The sequence below is a fragment of the Phodopus roborovskii genome, unplaced genomic scaffold, assembly GCF_943737965.1.
Source record: "Phodopus roborovskii unplaced genomic scaffold, PHOROB, whole genome shotgun sequence".
NCBI classification, from domain to species: domain Eukaryota; kingdom Metazoa; phylum Chordata; class Mammalia; order Rodentia; family Cricetidae; genus Phodopus; species Phodopus roborovskii.
Genome location: NW_026126744.1, coordinates 2,901,411 through 2,920,861, shown reverse-complemented (window position 1 = coordinate 2,920,861; position 19,451 = coordinate 2,901,411). Strand labels below are relative to the sequence as shown.

At 36.2% G+C, this 19,451-nt stretch overlaps 1 protein-coding gene across 1 annotated transcript in view; it reads right to left on the bottom strand.

Annotated features, from left to right (window-relative positions):
* Positions 1 to 19,451, bottom strand: part of Sema3c (semaphorin 3C) — a 149,188-nt gene that overhangs the window by 39,720 nt on the left and 90,017 nt on the right. The window contains exons 5-11 of the mRNA XM_051174913.1: positions 19,357 to 19,447; positions 17,444 to 17,563; positions 15,842 to 15,984; positions 14,571 to 14,685; positions 14,057 to 14,126; positions 10,836 to 10,980; positions 1,249 to 1,471 (exon numbers count right to left, since the gene is read on the bottom strand). Coding sequence (XP_051030870.1) covers positions 1,249 to 1,471; positions 10,836 to 10,980; positions 14,057 to 14,126; positions 14,571 to 14,685; positions 15,842 to 15,984; positions 17,444 to 17,563; positions 19,357 to 19,447 — 907 coding nt within the window. The remainder of the gene's footprint in view (positions 1 to 1,248; positions 1,472 to 10,835; positions 10,981 to 14,056; positions 14,127 to 14,570; positions 14,686 to 15,841; positions 15,985 to 17,443; positions 17,564 to 19,356; positions 19,448 to 19,451) is intronic.

Here is a 19,451-nt window from a genome sequence, read left to right as displayed (position 1 = left end):
TGAAGTGGGGGCAGTGAAACCCAGACTCTTCCACGCATGCCAAAGAATACATGACAGAAGATTCTCTGTCTCTAGGATTTCAAACAAAAATCATGTGTGAATGAAAGCTCCAGATTCAGGGTTTTAGCTACAAGAAGGGGTAAAATAAGAACTTCATGAGAAGAGCAGGCTGGAAGTTTTATTTAGCCAAGAAAAAGTAACCACATTTTGAGACTGATTGAAATCTGAGTGCAACGCCTTCAATTCAGAGGACATATTCCACAACCACCACATTTCCACAGTGTCTTTCACAGGTCTGTTTTATATCTGTTTCCTTAATTAGAAGACACATGACATACCTCATGGAGTTGTTTTACATTCTAGAAGGACAACTGATGAGATCTGTATCAGTGCCTACAGGGCAATAAGTGTGTGGAATTCTGCTGCTTGGAGGAACCTAGTAGACACTGTGTAAATGGAGTCGAGCAGGAAAGGAATTTGTAACCCTGTGTACTCAGCAGGAGAACGCTCCCTTCTCTCTTCTAGTGATTTGCAAACTTAGTGTGTATTAGAAGCACCAGAAGGGCTTGCTAAAGCACAGATGGCTGGGTTTTGTATCTGGCATTCTTGTTGGAGGGCCTAAAATGTATTTCTAGCAAGTCTATGTGATATTGATCTTGCTGGTCTAAGGACCACATTGTGAGAGCCAATCCTTATAACTCATTGTCCCCAATAAAGCAAGTCTTTGTAAATAAAACTAATTACATCAAATTTCTAGTAAAAGAAATAGAAAATTTAGGAATTGTGAGCTCTATTAACATAGCAACTATAACATTTTACAAAAAGCTATCCTTACTTTAGTTCACTTTGCCAGGCTACAGAGAACATCTATCATTGTTAGTGTGGAAATGACTCCAAGTATTGATTAATAAGTCACTTATTATGCTTCACTTCAGAAGAACACTGCTCATAGGTAAAACTTTCCAGCTCTAATTTAACTGATTATTTTTATTTCACTTTAATATGGATGAGAAACTATTTGGGATGCTTTCAATATCAACTTCAGTTGTTTCTCACAACCACATAAGCAATTTATTTTATTAACTCCATTTACAGTTTTGGAAAATGAGATATGGGAGATTAAACCCCCCACTAAAGGCTAAATAAAAGGAAACATTGGTGTCCTTTTAGTCTCAATATTTTGGTCTTTCCTTTCTACCTAAATTACTGAACATTCCTTTACAGTACAACATGAGCCCCATTACCTACCTGTTCCCAGGAACAGGACATGGTATCGTCCATCAGCAGCATTCACTCTGTCCACAGCTATCTTTGTGTACTTGTAGTCAGTGCCTATGCGGACAATCAGAGGCCTTCTGTGGATAGGATAGATGGCATTGTACATGAGAGGATGGTTCCGGATAAAAGTGACAACATCATCTGGGAAGTCCTTGGTGGTTCTCATATTGGGTGTAAATGCCCCCCCTGGACACTGAAAAAAAAGAAAAGAAAAGCGATTAATAAAATGGTCCCTTTGTCTTAATTATAGTCCTTTCCAAAACAACTTTTTGTCAACTTGTTTTAAAATCATTGGAGATCTACTGAGAAGAAAACGAATAGTCTGATCTTATAGATAGAGAGATCACTATCTCCAAAAAGTTATTATACGTGATACATTTAGTTAGATTTAATTAGTCTTTAGGTCTTGACGTGCAGTTGCCCATCTGACTTCCTCTGCTCCAAACCCTGGCTTCCTCTGTTTCCTCATTCAGTCTTCAGTTCAAAAGTCACTTCCTCCAGTATGATCAGCTCTGTCTCCACCTCTGTCCTGCTTCCTTAGCTGTGCTTGCCTTCACAGCTGTTCATGAATGGTACTTCACATATTGAGTGCTTTCCTCTTTATGGCATGTTTGTTGTCTAGATCATAAGCTGTATTGGTGGGCATTGGTTCTGGCTACTTAGTCTATCATTTTGTCATATTACAAAACTGGAACTAGTTGTTGTCTGATGAATGTAGTTCAGAGAGTGGTTATATTTTTCAATATATGAACTGGACTTTTGGTATAAGGACCAGAGAAATGGGAGAATCCCTTCTGTCCAGAAAAGGAATAATTAGAGCCTTGAATTTTCAGGACAGATAGGAAGCAACGATGACATGAGAAAATAATAAGTAGAAAGCTTCCACAATGGAAAGGGGACTAACAGAACTTCAGAGGAGGATGGTTACTCTGGTACCTGGGACCAAAGTTCAGGCAAAACAGAACTGCTGAAGCTAGGAGCTCAAACTCACCCACAAATAGCACCTGCGTGTTAAGTTCTGTGAGCCAAGTTGTTGAATACAATATGTAAGTATGTACAAAGAGTATGTACCTGAATCTATTAAATACTTCATAACATTACTCTCAGAAGCAAAAATGACTGTGATATTTTTCTTTAAAGAAAATACCTCTGCTTCGCTTTTTATTTATAGTTCTATATAGAACACAAAGCAAAACGGCCATTCTTAGCATCTTGGTAATTGTGGTATACTATAAGGACTGTGACCCACTAGAAAGTTATGAACCCCTCAAAGCTGACAGTGAACCTTCATAACCATCCCCTTGTTACCATCAGGACCATAAGGTGAACATCTTCAGACAGATTTTAACATAACACAGAAATGGGAATTTTGTGTGAAATCTGTCAAACCTTTATTGCCGATTTTGTTAAGAAAGAGAAGTAATACTGGAAACCTAGCAAGATGTGTCATTCTCTGTGTTGAATCCTTGATATATCTAGCCAATGACATCAGTGAAATTGGGTCAGCATGAATAGGCAAACATTTACACAAAAGTCTCAGCAGAATCCAAATGCAAATCCATTATCATCATGGATGTAAGTTTTAGAACAAAACCAATTTAGCCAAGGGCTTTTTACAGGACACGCAGACACAGACAAAGACACACACACACACACACACACACACACACACACACACACACACACACACACACCACCACCACCACCACCACCACCATTACACATATTCTTCTTTTTGGAGAAAGGCAACAGGAACAATTAAATGACTGATGAAACAAGTAATAAAAGACAGCCTGTCGTAGTCCCATGACCTGGATATGTGTTTTTATTATAAGAAAAAGCATTATATTTAAATGTTTATGTTTATAAATTCCCCAAAATAAAGACCAAATGGGGACAAAGAACTTAATTTGAGGTTGTTCAAAGCTGACAGTTGTGTTCCATATTTCTTCAAAGTATGGGTTATGGGTGTTTTCAGCCCTCATTTTTCACACAAAGTGGAAAAAGATGCAGCATGCTGCCCACTGAATGAAAGTATGGAAAGAACAATGCAAGGGCAATTTCAGTAGCTCCAGACTCTCCAGACACCACTAATTACGGCTTGCTATGTTGATCACCTCCAGAAGTATTTGGAAGCATTTTCATTGCTAGGTTCTAAAGAAGTGCATAGTTAACAAACATTACTAGGCAATTTGTAGAATTTCTAGTCAGTTTAGTAGTTTGATATGTGATTACTTTTAATATTATTGTTGATGGTGATACATATGTATATGTGCATGTATGTATGTGTGTGTGTATGCATGTACTTGAGTGTGCATGTGTGTGTGTGTTAAATACAGCTTTGTGGAGTCAGTTCTCTGTTTCCTTATTTACATATGTTCTAGGAATTGAATTCAGGTCATAAGGCTTGAATAACAAGTTCCTTTATTTGCTAAACTATCTTGCCAGCACCACACTAGAGAGCTTTACATTTCTACACTCAATAACTCCTCTTCTCACACATTTGTTATCTATGCACAATGTATTTCTACCTTTGAAATGAGTCATCAAATGACATAATTTTCAAATTTAGAAAGGAAGTAATTCTGATTATGATTCATTCTGCTGATTTGTGTCATAGGATCAGCAGTCAAGACAAACTGAGTTATAAAAATGGTGATAAGAGAAGAAGTTGACTTCCCCTCTCTATATGCATTGTTGAGTTTCTTCATTGTAAACTTGGCAAGGACATTTCATGTGGGACAGCTCTTTCACTATCATCTGGTACAAGGGAGCATGTCTATTCGAACCTTGGGATAATGCAAACCATATTTTATTCTATAGTCTACAAATTTCTATGAATTTTCTATATTCTATTTCCATATTCTATAAATTTCAGCAGTTCAAAATTCACACTGAAGTCTTTTATGTCCTCAGAGTTGATTATTGCTCAGGCAAATAGACATGTGTCCAATTTTAGCTATCAGAACCTGTAAATCAGACTGGACTCTCTCTCTCTCTCTCTCTCTCTCTCTCTCTCTCTCTCTCTCTCTCTCTCTCTCTCTCTGTGTGTGTGTGTGTGTGTGTGTGTGTGTGTGTGTGTGTGTATTCAACCACCTGTGGCTGAAGGGACCATAGGGCTGAAGAATAAGCCTCCTACTGTGGTATTTTCCTAAAGCAATAGAATTCCTAATTAGATTGTAAATATGTATCTTTATACCTACAGGTAAGTGTTGCTTCACACCTCATCAATGAAGCTTCTTTTTGCAGCAGGTAAGTGTCATCCCTAGTCACATGTATGTAAGAGCAATATTAAATGGGTTCAGAAAGTTGTGCACATATGTTTGCATGTAATAGTAATTATAGAAACAAGAATAATTACAGAAAAAGTCATGAATTTGAGAATGCTGGGGTATGGAAGAATTGGGAGGGGTAAAAGAAGGGTGAAATGATGTGAATACTAAAAGAAGATGATGTCATCACTAAGCACCATCATAAACATTAACATTCTGTAGGTTAATTTGATTAGATGGATCATCATCAAATCCTTTTAAGTAAACTCCTTAAGTGTTTATTTTTCCTTGTCATTTATTCCACTCTCATGAAGTAGCAGTACATACCACTTTCTGAGACACTGATCGAAGTGCCAAAAGGAAAGCTGAAACAATGCTGGCCATGTCAAAGAGAGATTAAACAGTTGTGTCCCTGCCTAACTCCTAAGCTGCACTCAAGTATTATAAGCACTGCTGTGGCTAGTCTTCCTATGTTCCCCTCCTCAGCCACATGCTGAAAGTTTTCAAAGTCAATACATTCTAAACTAATACATATGTGATGTGTACCTTCTTATTTTATCTAAATGCCATTTGACAAGTCCTATAATGAACATTAGAACAAGGAATCACTGTAACTTTCTAGAGACAAGTACACAAATACAGCAAACATCTGCTTTACATTAATAAAGTAGATAAACATCTGTTTTGACAACAAAGTAATAACTAGAGACACACATAAAATATAAATGCCAAAACTTTCTTCAGTACCAATTATCATGCACAAGAAAGAGTCAATATTTTAAAAATGAACTTGGAGGCTCAGCATGTAAAGGCATTTACTACCAAACTTGAAGACTTGAGTTCCATCCCCGAGTACATAGATAGTGAAAGCTGCAAATTGGCAAACTGACCTCTACCTACCTACCTACCTACCTACCTACACAACACACACACACACATCACTGAAATAAAAATGCAAGTAATGTTATAGGACATGTATATATATATATATGGATGAAACAATAATTAGTAAATAAGAGGCCATGAATTTGAAGTATAGTAGGGAGTAGTATGTGTGTATATGGGAGGCTTTGGAGGAAGTAAAGGGAAGGGAGAAATGTAATTAAGTCATAATCTCAAAAGGAAAACAAATTTAGGATAGTGGGTACATATGACTGCTAAGATCAGTACAGAAGAGCAACAGAGGCTGTGCTTATCAGGGAACAGCCCTCCTTGGGATACTGGAGGTTGCAGATCTGATGTACTTCAAAATACAACTTCAAACTGATCGCTTTATTAGGTTCTGCTTCAGCAGGATATGCAGGCTATGCAAAATGTCTACAGAAGCCTCACCCTCACTGCAACAGAATAAAGTAATTCATTAGCTCAGCCGCAGAGACTCTGCAGTGTCACATGCCCTTTGCAACATACCAAAGGTGTCTTGTTTCTTCCACAAACTGAGATACTTAAGGGAAAACATTATGACACACTTGGCCACCCTCCCAGCACTTACATATGCTTGTTGGTTGGGCTGTTTGCTAGCACAGCTACATACCCTCCTTTGAAGGAAGCACCTACAGGGAACTTGAGGATGAGGGTATAGGATTTCTTCCAGTGGCATTTATTTTATAAACACAGTTATATATTTATGAGGTTGACCCAGCAACCAGACTACTGTGTGAAAAAATAAAGAATGACCATCACAGTTGATCCCTCATTGGGAAGACTTCAGAGACAGACATAGCATTCTTGACCCAGAGGAAAAGAACTGTTGAGTTCACTTGGCCAAAGATCTTCTGGCTACAGAAGCAGGAAGTACAGGGCTGAGGCAGCCACTGGCAACTGAGTTAGAAAGCTGACTTCATGCTGTTTTTCTGAGCTCAGGGTGGAGTGACCAGATCTTTGGGGAAGCATACTTCTCTAGGAGGAGTTTCAGGGTCATTTCTCCACCCTGCCCCGTTGATTCCCAAGGGATCACTCATCTGACAATTTCTGGATTTAAAGGAGCTGTTGTGGTCTCAATACCAGATGTAAGAAACCACATTATAGAAAAATGCCTTAAGTACTGACTACTCCCTTTTTGCTTGGAGTCTGTTCCAGATGTGTGTCACTAATCCTGGGCTTACTCCACACTGTTTTAGGACAGAGGAAAATGCTTACTCTTAAGAGCTTTAAAAAACTGGACTGTTAGCAGAATTTTCTAATTTAGCATTGGTTTATTTGTGGAAAAGTGTTGGTCTCTTCCTATAGTGTACACAGTTATTGTTTTTCGACATAGTCATTCTCTACATGATACTCAAAGCCCTGCCATGTCAAGGTGGCTTTCAAGGTGCCTTGTGAATAAAGAGCCAGAGGTGAAGTGAGGCTGATTTTAGCTGCATAAATATCCCCAGAATCATTAATTTCAAGTTATGCTGGGATGCCTTTGGTTGAGAAAAGGTACAAATAATATACTTAAGAGGTAGCAGCAAGTTGGCTTGTGAACATTCTTCACGAGATTCGGAGGCCTCAATTTAATAAATGCACTTATAAGCTCCAGGATGGAGCTTATAATTTTTTTTCTGAGTTTACAAGAAAGCTGCTCCCGTACTGACTGCTCACACACTGGAGAAAGTACATCAAATCACAGCACTTGTTACTGTTCCCAGAGTATAGGCTTAATTAGGTCAACTTCTCATCATCATAAAAACACAATTTACCTTTGAATCAGCTAGTAGGCTTCTGGAAATGCATGAAATGATTTGAATGAAGTAAAGAGAGACTTATACTCACATGCAGTATTCTCAGCCTTTCCCCTACCTTTTCTCCTCCTAGGTCATCTTTGCTCCATATCTACTCTCAGACTTGAAGTGCCCTGAGATAACTATATCTGTTGATTGTTTTCCTCAGTTGTAAAAGCAATTAGTCAGTGTTCTGACCATGAGCATTAAAGAGGCACCATTTTAAAGGGACTTGTGAATTCTATGATCAAGTTAGTTGTTAGACATGATTAATTGTAACATTTTAACTACAGTGTTTTTAGGGATCAATAGTAAATCTCATGATTTACAAAAGTAACTAGATGTTTTTTCTTCTATATAAAAGCAAATCACTGTTCCATCTTCCAGTTTCTTATCCCAAGAGTCAAACTCAAGTCTTTTTTAACCTTCGGGAAATAGAGTCCTATTATGCTTATTGGATGATTAAAAAAACTTGACAATAGAGTACTTTATGACCTTTAGAAGACAAAGGACTGGGAAATATAATAACATGCTTTCTAATGGCATAAAAATAAAGTGAATCAACATTAGAAATCTTTTGTGAGATTAATATCTTGAATATGAATTTTAAGAACTTTATTAAGAATATTTGCATTCAACAGGTAGAGAGGGAGGAAGGATTATAGGAGTCAGAGAGGCCAAGAACACAGGCCACAGAATCATCTAAACAGGGCTCATCGGGGTTCATAAGAGTCCGAAGTAGCAATCAAGGAGCCTGCATCAGTCTGAGAGCTAAGTCCTCTGCAAACATGCTGTGGTTGTTTAGCTTGGTATCTTTGTGAGACTCATAATACTGAAAGTCTTCTACCTGCTCTTGGGATCCTTTTCCTCCTACTGGGTTGCCTCCTCCAGCCTTGAGATGAGGGTTTGTGCCTAGTCTCATTGTATCTTGTTATGTTAAGTTCAGTTAGGAGACCTCTCTTCTGAAGGGGAACAAAGAAGAAATTAATCTGGGGGGGGGGGAGAGAGGAGGTAGGGAGACTTGGAGGAATAAAAGGAGAGGAGGCTGTGGTCACAATGTCTTACATGAGGGAGCAGCCCACAGTTTTGTTTCATTTTGTTCTGTTATATCTGGCTTTAGCTTCAAGAGAATACTGCTTTAGTGAAATTATTTTGGTAGTGCTCCTTTTTCTTTTCTTTTCTTTTTATGAACAGCTTGATCAGTACTATTGACAGCTCTTCCATAAAAGTTTGGTAGAATGGAGCAGTGAGCACTTCTGTTCCTTCTTTTCTTAGGGAGATTTTTTTTCTATTGCTGTTTCAGTCTCCTTGTGTTATGGCTTGTTTAAGCTGTTTGTGTTTTCTTCATTTAACTCTGGCAGGTCACATATGTTTAATAATTTCTCAAGTTCCTCTAGATTTAGCAACATTTCTGGGATACAATAGTATTCTCTAATAAGGATGTGTATTTCATCTGAGTTTTCTCTAATCTTATTTCTTTAGTCTTTTCCCTTTGTCAGCTCAGCTAGGGATCAGTCAATCTCATGTATCTGTTGGTTATAGTATGCTTGCTTGATTGGATGAATTGTTTTTTACATGTTCACTTTATTAATATCTGCCATGATGCTGGGTGGTAGTGGCCCATGCCTTTAATCCTATCATTGTGATGCAGGGGCAGGTGGATCTCTGAGTTCAAGGACAACCTTGTCTATAAAGTGAGTTCTTGGACAGCAGGACTGTACTGAGAAACCCTGTCTTGAAAAAACAAAGCAAAATAAAACAATGGGCCCTGACCTTCCTTACCTTGCTGCCTACTGTTTCTGAACTTGCTTTTGTCTTACTTTTCTAAAACTTTTAATGATGGATTATTTGAGGTGTTTTTATATTTTATTAAATTAATTCATTTTATTTGAGTTCTCAGTGTTTTGCCTGTATGTATGCATGTGCATCATATGTGTACCCAGTCTCTGCAAATGCCAGAAAAGGGCATTGGAGCTGTTGGAAATAGAAGCATGGATGGTTGTGAGCCTCTATATGGTTTTTGAGAATCAAACATGGATCCTCTGTAAGAGCAACAGATGCTATTAACTGCTGAGCCTTACTTCAATCCCATTTAAGAAAATTAGATTTATTAATTTTATTTTATGTGTGAGTGTTTTACCTGTATGTATGTCTGTGTACCTTGTGCATACGTGGTACCCACAAAAGTCATAAGAGGACACTGATGCACTGGAACTGGAGTTATAGATGATTGTGAACCAACACATGAGTGCTGAAAATTGAACCTGGGTTCTCTGCAAGAGCAAGAGGTGATCTTGACAAACAAGCTATCTCTTTAGGTTCATTTTGACTTTTTTAATGTAAACATATACAGTCATAAATTTTCCTTTTGGTACTCACCTAGCCATATTCCCCCAAAGGTTCTGGAATGCTATGCTTTCATTTTCAATTGGTTCAAGAATTTACTAAAATTTCCTCCTTAGTTTTTTTTTTTTTTTTTTATTGTTTTTTTCAATTAAGTGCTGGTTATTCAAGCAGACACATAAGTAAAACATACATACAAACAAAAACCAAAAAACCAAAAACAAACAAACAAAAAGCTAGCAGGAAGGGCATGTTAATATGCTGATACATTTCTTGGTCCCAGCTCTTGGGAGTCGGAGGCAGGTGGATCTTTGTGAGGTCAAGACCAGCCTTGTCTACTTTGTAATTAAGCTGGCCAGGTATACATAGTAAAAACCCTATTAGTATAAGAAAGAAACAGGTGTGGGTGGGGGCATATGGCTAGGCATGGCTAGGACTTGTGTTAACATATTTACTCTTCCTCTAAACTTTTGAAAGTGAGAGTTTCAAAATCAGGAAAAATCTCTAGCATATTTAAATAAATTATTTTGAAATTTCAATGAGATTTTCTTAGTAATTATAACAGTTATAAATAGCACACTTTCACGTCATTTGGGGCAGGGCCTAGGCCCTCCCCTGTGTATCTAGGCTGAGAGCATATCCATCCATAGGGAATAGGCTCCCAAAGCCCATTTGTGCACTAAGGATAAAAACTGGTTTCATGCCAGAGGCCCCATATACTGCCCAGGCCTCCTAACTAACACCGATGTTCAGGGGGCCTGGTTCAGTCTCATGCTGGTTCACCAACTGCCAAACTGAGGTCCTTGAGCTCCCACTTGCTAAGGTCAGCTGTTTTTTGTGGGTTTCCCCAGCATGGTCTTGACCCCTTTGCTCACCACTCCTCCTTCTCTATGACTGGATTCCAGGAGTCTGGCTCAGTGCTTAGCTGTGAAACTCTGCTTGATGAGGAGTGGATAAGGGGTGGGATGGAGGTACAGTAGGGGAATGGAAGGACATGAGGGAGAGGGAACTGGGACTGGTATGTAAAATAAGATTATTTAATTTAAATAAAATTAATTTAAAAATCACACTTTCTATAATATACACGACATATTAGCAAATCTCAAACCATGTAAGAATTAAGTTAAAACCAAGAAGTTGAAAAATTATAATGAGCATTACACAGAGGACCACAGTTATCTTTACTATATATGAACATAATATTTGCTTAAGTAAGATAAAAGTAAAGTTCATGGATACTCACAGTTCCAGGGCGAGGATATGGAATTCTGCCTTGATAGGATATCAGCTGGTGATTGGGCCCTTCTTTGTGGGCAAAAGGCCCATTGAATACAGTCTGTATATCAGATAAATGATACACACACACAGCAGATCCTTTGAAAACAGAGCTGAAAATGAAAACAAGGAATCTGTTTTATTTTTCTTAAAATGTATTCCATTTGTGCCTGTGAGAATTTGCACTCTGTCTTGGAAAGCAGACCAGTCATTGCCTTTGCTCAGCCATCATCAGTTTCATCCTGCAGCAGATGGGAGCCAATACAGAGACCCACAGCTGACAAAATGCAGAGTGAAAGATCCTGTAACAACCTGCCCTAGTCGGGATGTCTCCATCAAATCCCTCCCTAAAGGGCTCAGGGAAGCCTGTGAAAGGTGAAAGAGGAGGCAGAAAGCATGTAAGGGCCAAAGAGATGAAGAATGCCAAGAAAACAAGGCCCTCTAAATCAACATTAAAGCACATATGAACTCATAGAGACTGAGACACATGTCTGCACCAGATGTGGACCAAGAGCTGAAAGATTATGACATACACCCCCATCCCTAGTTCAGATATAATCTCCAATTGACAACCCCTTGCCAATGAATATTTACTTTCCTTTAAAAGACTCTCACTGGGAAAACAAACTACTCCCAAGGGTAGGATGCATGTCTAGCAGTAGATGGCCAACTGAAAACAAACTCAAGGGCACCTTTGGTGGTACCTTGTTTTTATTTTATTTTATTATTTTTTATTTTTATTTAATATACATATACATATATGTTCCTTCTCTTGGGCTCTTGTCTTCAGTTTGTTTTGTTCAATTCTGATGTGTTAGTTTTTATTTTATCCTTACTGTGTTATATTTTATTGTTATCCAATAGTAGCCTGTTTTCCAGTGAAAGACAGAAAAGGGATAGATCTAGATGTGACAGGAAATGAGGAGGAACTGGGAGGAATAGAGGGAGGGGAAGCATAATCAAGAGATATGATCTATGAAAAAAAATCTACTTTCAATAAAAGGAAAAACAAACAAAAGCACTAATTTTATTGTAAACCACCATGAATAGAGTTACGATTTCTGAAATAACTTCCGTTAATATGTGAGCATCATGTCTTCGACAGTCTTCTTGTAACTTCAGAGTTCTTCCATGATAGACTTGTTAGTGGTGAAGTCTACCTTGTCATTGTTTGTATATTTTCCACTCTAATCACAGCATGGAAAATTATTCAGGGATGGGGGAAAGAGCCCAATTCAGAATTCTGGCCTTGCATGTATAAGGGCCTGAGTTCAGTCCCCAGTATCCACATAGCAAACAACAAAAAACATAATTGGAGAAGTGTTGTAAGAGCCCCATTAGAGGGAAGGGGAGGAGAGACTGATCTTACCACTCAGCCTATAAGGCCTACTCAGTGAGCTGCAGGCCTCAGAAAGACTCTCTCAAAAAGCAAGTTGGATGATAACTCCTAAGGAAGAACACCCAAGCTTTCCTTTTAGCTTACACACATATACACACAGACCATAGTTTCTTGGGTACCCAAACACATGAATTGACACCACACAGCATGGACACCAAGTGATGCATGTGAGCACATTCATGTTCCTGTAAAAGATCCAAAAACTCTTTCAATAAGTTATACTCCATCATAATTTTGTTTAAATCCTTAATAAGAATGATGGTCAGAACAGTTGAAATCATGCTCCTTGACTTAATGCTGACTCCAAACTGGAAGCCTAATAGAAAAAAATTTTCATGGGAATAAAGCTTTATCATTAACCATTAACATCAGTAGTTATAAGTGATAATTTCTAATGTTTAATGGTCAAGCTAATTTTTGACAAGTATGAACCAGAAACTATTTTATTAAAATCAGCATTTTATTGACCGTTTTGTTATTTTGTTGTTCAGTATTTTATGAACTAAAGTGAGATGACTCATATTCTGGACCAGTAGTTAAACACACAGCCAAGGATTTCAGTCTAGATTTCTTGTGACATAAACCTAAATGACTGGTAACCAGTATTCCTGCCAATTCTTTGGTCTTTGAAAAGTTTGTAACAGTTCACAGTTGCACTATACTTCCTTTTACCTTTCTCCTTTTTGTGTGCTGTGTATGCGTTTGTGCATGTGTATACATGTTGTATGTAGGCATGTACACCTAGACTTGTGCATGCAAAAGCCAAAGGGAGACAACAGATGTCATCCTCTGTCACTACTGGCCTTATTCCCTCAATATAGTGTCAATGTACCTATTGCTTGCCATTCCCCTGAAACTAGCCAGCCCACAAGCTTCCTAGGACCCACTTCTCTCTCTACACCCCAAACAACACTGGGGATATATGTAATGCCATCACACTTGGCATTTACATAGGTGTCAGGCCTCTAAGGCAGGGTATCATGTATGGACAGAAAGATCTTTTTCTCACTGAAGCATTTCCCCAGGCTTTTATACCATATTTAACATTCACTTAGAAAAGAATGTTTGCAATCACCATTTTGCATTTTTCTAATAAATTAAAAGGAACCAATACAACCTTCCTTCTGGTCCAATAGATTTGGCTAGAGTACAAGGCTGAATTCACAGTAACACATAGTACATAATGAATCAACAGAAATGTGCACAGAAGACTTCAAGTACATGAGAAATATGGGAAATATACTTTAAAGCACAATAAAGTTGCTGTGGAACTCCATGAAAAACTACAAAATATTAAACCTATTTTGAAATGCAAAAATGTTGTTATATTACAGAAAAAGAACTGACCAGCTCCTCATACTCATCACTTTAGAAGAGCAAAGAAGCAAAAGCTATTACAAAGCAAATTCAAATATTTTTCTAGTTTTATTTAATAATGCATATTTGGTATAAATAATTAAATATATACACTTCTATGACTTGTATGTGTATACCTGTACTACCACTGTCAAAATACAGGAAAGAAACATATTCATTACCATCAAAACCTTCAATTCTGATTTTATTAAAATTATTAGTTTTGTTATTTAAACAAAATCTTCCACCATTTTGCTTCAACAAATCAACCCATACCTTTGTTTCTTCTGGAGAACTATGTGATTGTTTAAAATGTTTTGTAAATTACTTGGAAACATTCATTGAGACCAAATATATTTTAGTAATCTAGCAAAAGCAAATAAAATGAGAGGATTCATTGTTTAACAGAAGAGTTGTAGCTATTGAATAATTACCTGGATGTGGTGAAGATGCCATACACTAGGGTGGTCCTCGGATTGTCAGTTTCTAGCAGAAATACATCCTCTACAAAAAAGAAAAGCACATTCTTTGAAAATTTCCAAAATTCTAATTGCTAATTTGAATTACCTCAAGACAATAGTTTCAGCTATGAACATTAATTCTCAGGAAGGTATTAATGGGCAATCACTCCAATTTGGTATAATGTGATGAGAAGAAGTTGTCATGTGAATCAAATGTCAGCCTGGCCCTGAGGGCATTCATGAAGACTGGTTCTCTGTGGAAATGATGGAGTGTATAAACACTAAGTGGAAAGTCTCAAAGGGTGGATAGTACAGAATAGAACTCTGAAAACCTTAATACACTAAGTCTGCAAATAAGATAAAGTGTAAATCTTCTTTAAATCTATGATTTAAAATTGTAATGCTGAAGCCTTTCTGAGACTTTGCTAAGGTACACAATGCTCATAAAATCCTTCTCCAAACAATGCTCACTATCATGTTCACGCACCTAATTCATCAAAATGTGTCTCAGGTCCATCTTCATCTGTGACGGAGCACACAAGTCTTGCCTTTAAGAATGTGGTCCACTTGTTGACAAGACTACGTTGTCCGCCAGTGTCATTCTGAAATCATTTAGTAAATACAATTCAGATGATTGGAGAAGTAATTGTGTATTAAAAATTCAATGAGAACAATGATTTTAGCTTATTGTTATCTAAAGATTAAAAGGGATTACTGTCAATCACAAACACTAAGATCTATAGTATTTTGTGATTTTTTGTAGTACAATGTCAGCTAGGAATGGACTAGTGTAAGGTTTAATTTTTGTAACATATGACATAAACATTTATATATGATGAATAAATAACTGCCTCTTGCTGAGAAAAATATTTATTCTCTTAAATGTAAATAAAATTTACTGCATACAGTTATAGTTTTCAGAGTTTACTATATTCAGGAAAGTGGGTATATCCCACATCAGAAAGCTCCAAATAGTTCTATTTTATCTCCAGCTCCTCAGCAACTTCATTTAATTTTAGTATTTCTGAGTGGATGGTTTATTACATACATCTTCCCGGCCAATGCACAGGGCATGGCATTTTGTTCTTTCATACTATTTACTGGTGAATTTTGTCTTCCATGGTGTCCAACCACCCTTTTCTTTCTGCTACCTTTGCTATATTGACTTAAATTATTGAGAAACAGCTGAGTTCCAGCCAACAGAGTATTGTAATATTTAAAGATAGACACTAGATGCTTCAATGAATATGTTTGACAAGAAGATTATCATAAATATACCAATAAAAGTCTATAAAGAGCCTACAGAAGAGTGCATCATGAATTTTATTCAGTGTTTTTATATGTAATGCTAATATACTGACATTTTGTTCTTTAAAATTAAATCAGTAAAAATAAATTTTCCACTACTGCAAGCAACTCCACCATAACAACGTTTTACTGAAATTCAGATATATTTTATTTACAATAATTATGTGTTTTATTTGGTAATTTACAATTTCCCATTTGTTTGAATCAACACAGCAAATGGAATGGAAAAACTTGCCAAAACTAGTTCTATTTTTAAAACAACAATCAAAATATTTTCCTGAAATGCAGTGTGATTGTCTCACATAAACTGTGAAATAAATGCTGTGCTAAAAATGTCTCCTCTCTGCATTTTATTCATTGGTCATAGTAAATGATAAAACAACTGAAATACTGGAAAACAAATTACATAACTTGAATTACTTCTTTAAATAGAAATTCCAATGCACTTACAGGACATATTCTTGCAATCATGGAATGAATCTGTTTTGTGCTCCTATTGTTGTCGGTCAATTTTTCTTTGAAGAAGAAATACACCTTGGCATCATTGGGATCAGTGCCATCTGGGATCACATGTGCATCCACAAACATAGGTTCTGTAAAAGAAATATGGAAACTATGTTCTTATGATAAAAAGCTACCTACAAGTATTTGAAATAGATGATATATGCATTTCTTTCCAAACAGTGAATAATTCACTATTCATAGACCAAATTTCAAAAAAGCAGTGATTGTATATCAGCATATTGTGTGGAGAGTACCAAACACAACAAATTATAGCTCTAGTGTGACAGACCAAACTTTGTCTCTGAAGAACATTTAAGGAATATAGTAATGTAGAAATTCTTTGTTCACAATTGAGTTTCAAAGAAATTGAACATTATTTTAGCAGTTATTTCCCATGGAATTTAATGCTTGTTTTATTTTTTATGTTGGATTTTAAATGTGGTATATATTTATGTTGGATTTTAAATGTGGAGTATATAAGCTTAATTGAAACTGAATAAGAAGATGTGAAAGAAGGATGAGGGAAAGGAGGGAGAAGGAGTAGGGGAAGGAGGAGAAAGAGGAAGATGGGGGAAGAGGAGGAAGAAGATATTGGAGAAGAAGAAATTGTTGACGCAATATCAAAAATATGAGTCTGTTTTCCCTTAAAGTACAGCAAGGCAAGAGAAACTAAGAGAATATGTCATATGGGAAAAAAATGTAATCAGTGTAGACATAGTGGTTTCCTTATTTCCAGAAGAAAATGACTTAGAAATTTCTATTTCCAGATGTGCTGGTGGAATAATAGGAAGAAGCAAAAAACAATCAATGCTTTCATATGCTGAACTATCAATGAAATAAAATGGATAATTGTGGTGATTCACATTAAACCGCATCATCAACTAAACAGGAAATTTAGAGTGTGCTTGCATGTTTCTTGAGGGTGAAATGGCAAGCGCTCTACACAACAGAAACTGGCAGGAATCATATAGTACAATCAGATTAGCCTCCTTTCAGGGTATGAATTCCTTATGACCTTGACAATTTGAATCAATTAAACAAGGATTATCATAAAGTCATCATATCATCACACATTTGACATTGTCAATGTTTGAAAAACTAATATGTATTATTCAATAATTTCAGATCATTAGTGTAAGCAAACACTGTGTTTCTGCATATGATCAATTCGTTATAACTTTAAGTCGTGAATGTAATAAAATTCTTCAATTTAGAATTACAGAAATATAAAAGCAATTACAAGAGATAAAATTATACTTAACTGGGATATATTATGCCATTTAACAAGAGGATGTAGGCATGGTGTGTATTCTGATATTTGATTTACCTAGTTCTTTGGCAATTATATCATTAATAAATCAACCAATTGGAATAAGAATGATAGCCATGTATTTGTCTAAATATTTAGCACATTGGGTATGGAACTATAACTACTCATGTGAACGCCTGATATCTTAATTTTAACTACTTTCCCTATTTTCAGTATAGAATTAAATGTTAGTTTAAGTCAAAATATTGAAGAAGAAAATAGCAGTAAATGTTTCTTACCACTCAGCCATTTTGAATTGTGCTGATCAGTTCGTACTGCATTCCTCTTAGTTAAACTTCGAAAAATAGCAGCATCTGTTCCCATGAAATCTATGTACATTCCTGAGAAGAGTTCCTCATCTAAGAAAAAGAAGCAGTTTTCAGAAATATTCTAATGCCTTTGAACTTTTTTCAAGTTCAAGGAGATTTAACTCTATACATCGTTCCAATTACTAGAAGAGGTTTGTAGTTATGAATTAGTTTCTGTTGCCCACCAAATTTTCAAAGGACTAATTTTAATATGCTCTTATTGTGATGATTCTGTGGTTATAAAACCAACTCCAAGAACTACTTGTTCTAATTTTAGCAAGCAAGCAATAAACATGGTTTAAGGGTGATGTCATTGAAAACACTGAATCTTAATATTTTCATTTCTAAACTATAAGAAATGAGCTACTGCCTAATAACACTCATCACATATTAAACTTGTAAGATCCTACTTGATATGGTGGACAGAATAATTTTATTATTTTTATTACTAGATTACATAGACACTACATTAATGTTGTAAAAAATGTCATTGATGAGCAAACTAATCATTCAAATTCTACATTTTGATCTTTAGAGCTACAAGCTTCTTAATAACATAAACACAGCTAACTTTTTCAGCAGTAACCTATTGTAAAAGATAAGTTGACAAGAAAAACTATATCAAAAATTAATAAGTTGTCTAATTTGTCATAAGTGGCCTGATTTAGTTACTTATTAACCTGTATGTATGTACCTATCCTCACTAAACCTATGGCCATACATAATAATTCCTGTTTGACAGGGCAGCTGCAAAATGAAGTACTTCTAAAATGAGCTCATCACGTTTTGAACTAGATCCCTACCAGTTAAGAAGTTGGTATGGCAAGCATCTTGTCATCAGTTTATCCCTCCCAGGAAGGACACAAAGCCCATGGCAACATTTTAGAGGGTAATAACAACGATAAGAATGAGACATATTAAACAGTACAGCTGTTTAAACATTTGCTTAAATAGCTGTTGTGTATATACATGCATAGATTTGGCTACTAAATCAATATAACACATAAGTATTCACCATGTTGTTCTAGCTCACCGATTATAAATCCCCACTGCTCAATATCATTGATGAGCACAGCTCTTACTTATATTTACTTACATGGGGGACTAGTAAGATACTCAGGTTGGCTTAGAGCTGATTAACTCCATTGCATACCACAAACCTATTACAGTTTATACCTTACAAAAGCGTGCATATCAAACTTATTTCATTTCTTGCTCCATATTCTCAGTGCTTCTAACAGCAGATAGGAAAATTCTTGTTTCATTTTGTATAAGTAATAAATTCTTAAATAATAATACTTTGGGAAGAATTTTAAGAAAGTATTCAGAATTTATTTGTGGAGTTTTATGCATATATAAACTTGTACATTTTAACTTTACTCAAAAAATATTGTGCTTTCTAATTGTACTCACTCCAAGAGCTTCAGGAATTATGTGAGAAGTTCTTTAAAAGGTAACATCCAATTTCTTTGTAGTCCTACACTAAGTCCCCTAAATAGCAAGTGACCATTGGATTTTCCAGTAGTTTAGGTGGTGCAACTGTGTTGCAAAATACTGACTCCTAATTCATAATGTTTCTCAGCACTTAATGGATAGAAGTATCTCATACATCTGTATTATCAGTGATCAAATAGAAATGGCAAACCCTTAAAACACAGTTACCCACACAAACTATGAGAGGTAATTTTAGTGTTATAACCCTTTGGAAATGAAAGCTAGTACATATTTGTATAGACTCATGATTTGATGAGCATCTCTAAAATTTATTATTACATTAACTTATTTGTAAACTGTGTAGGCTCTTTGTTATTTAGACCACCCGCCCTCTTTCACTTTCTACTTACTGATCATAACAGACACAGTGTTCACATTGGGATTGAATGAGCATCGTCCTTTTCCAGATTCACACTTCGAGTCAATCATGAAAACTTGGTCCTTT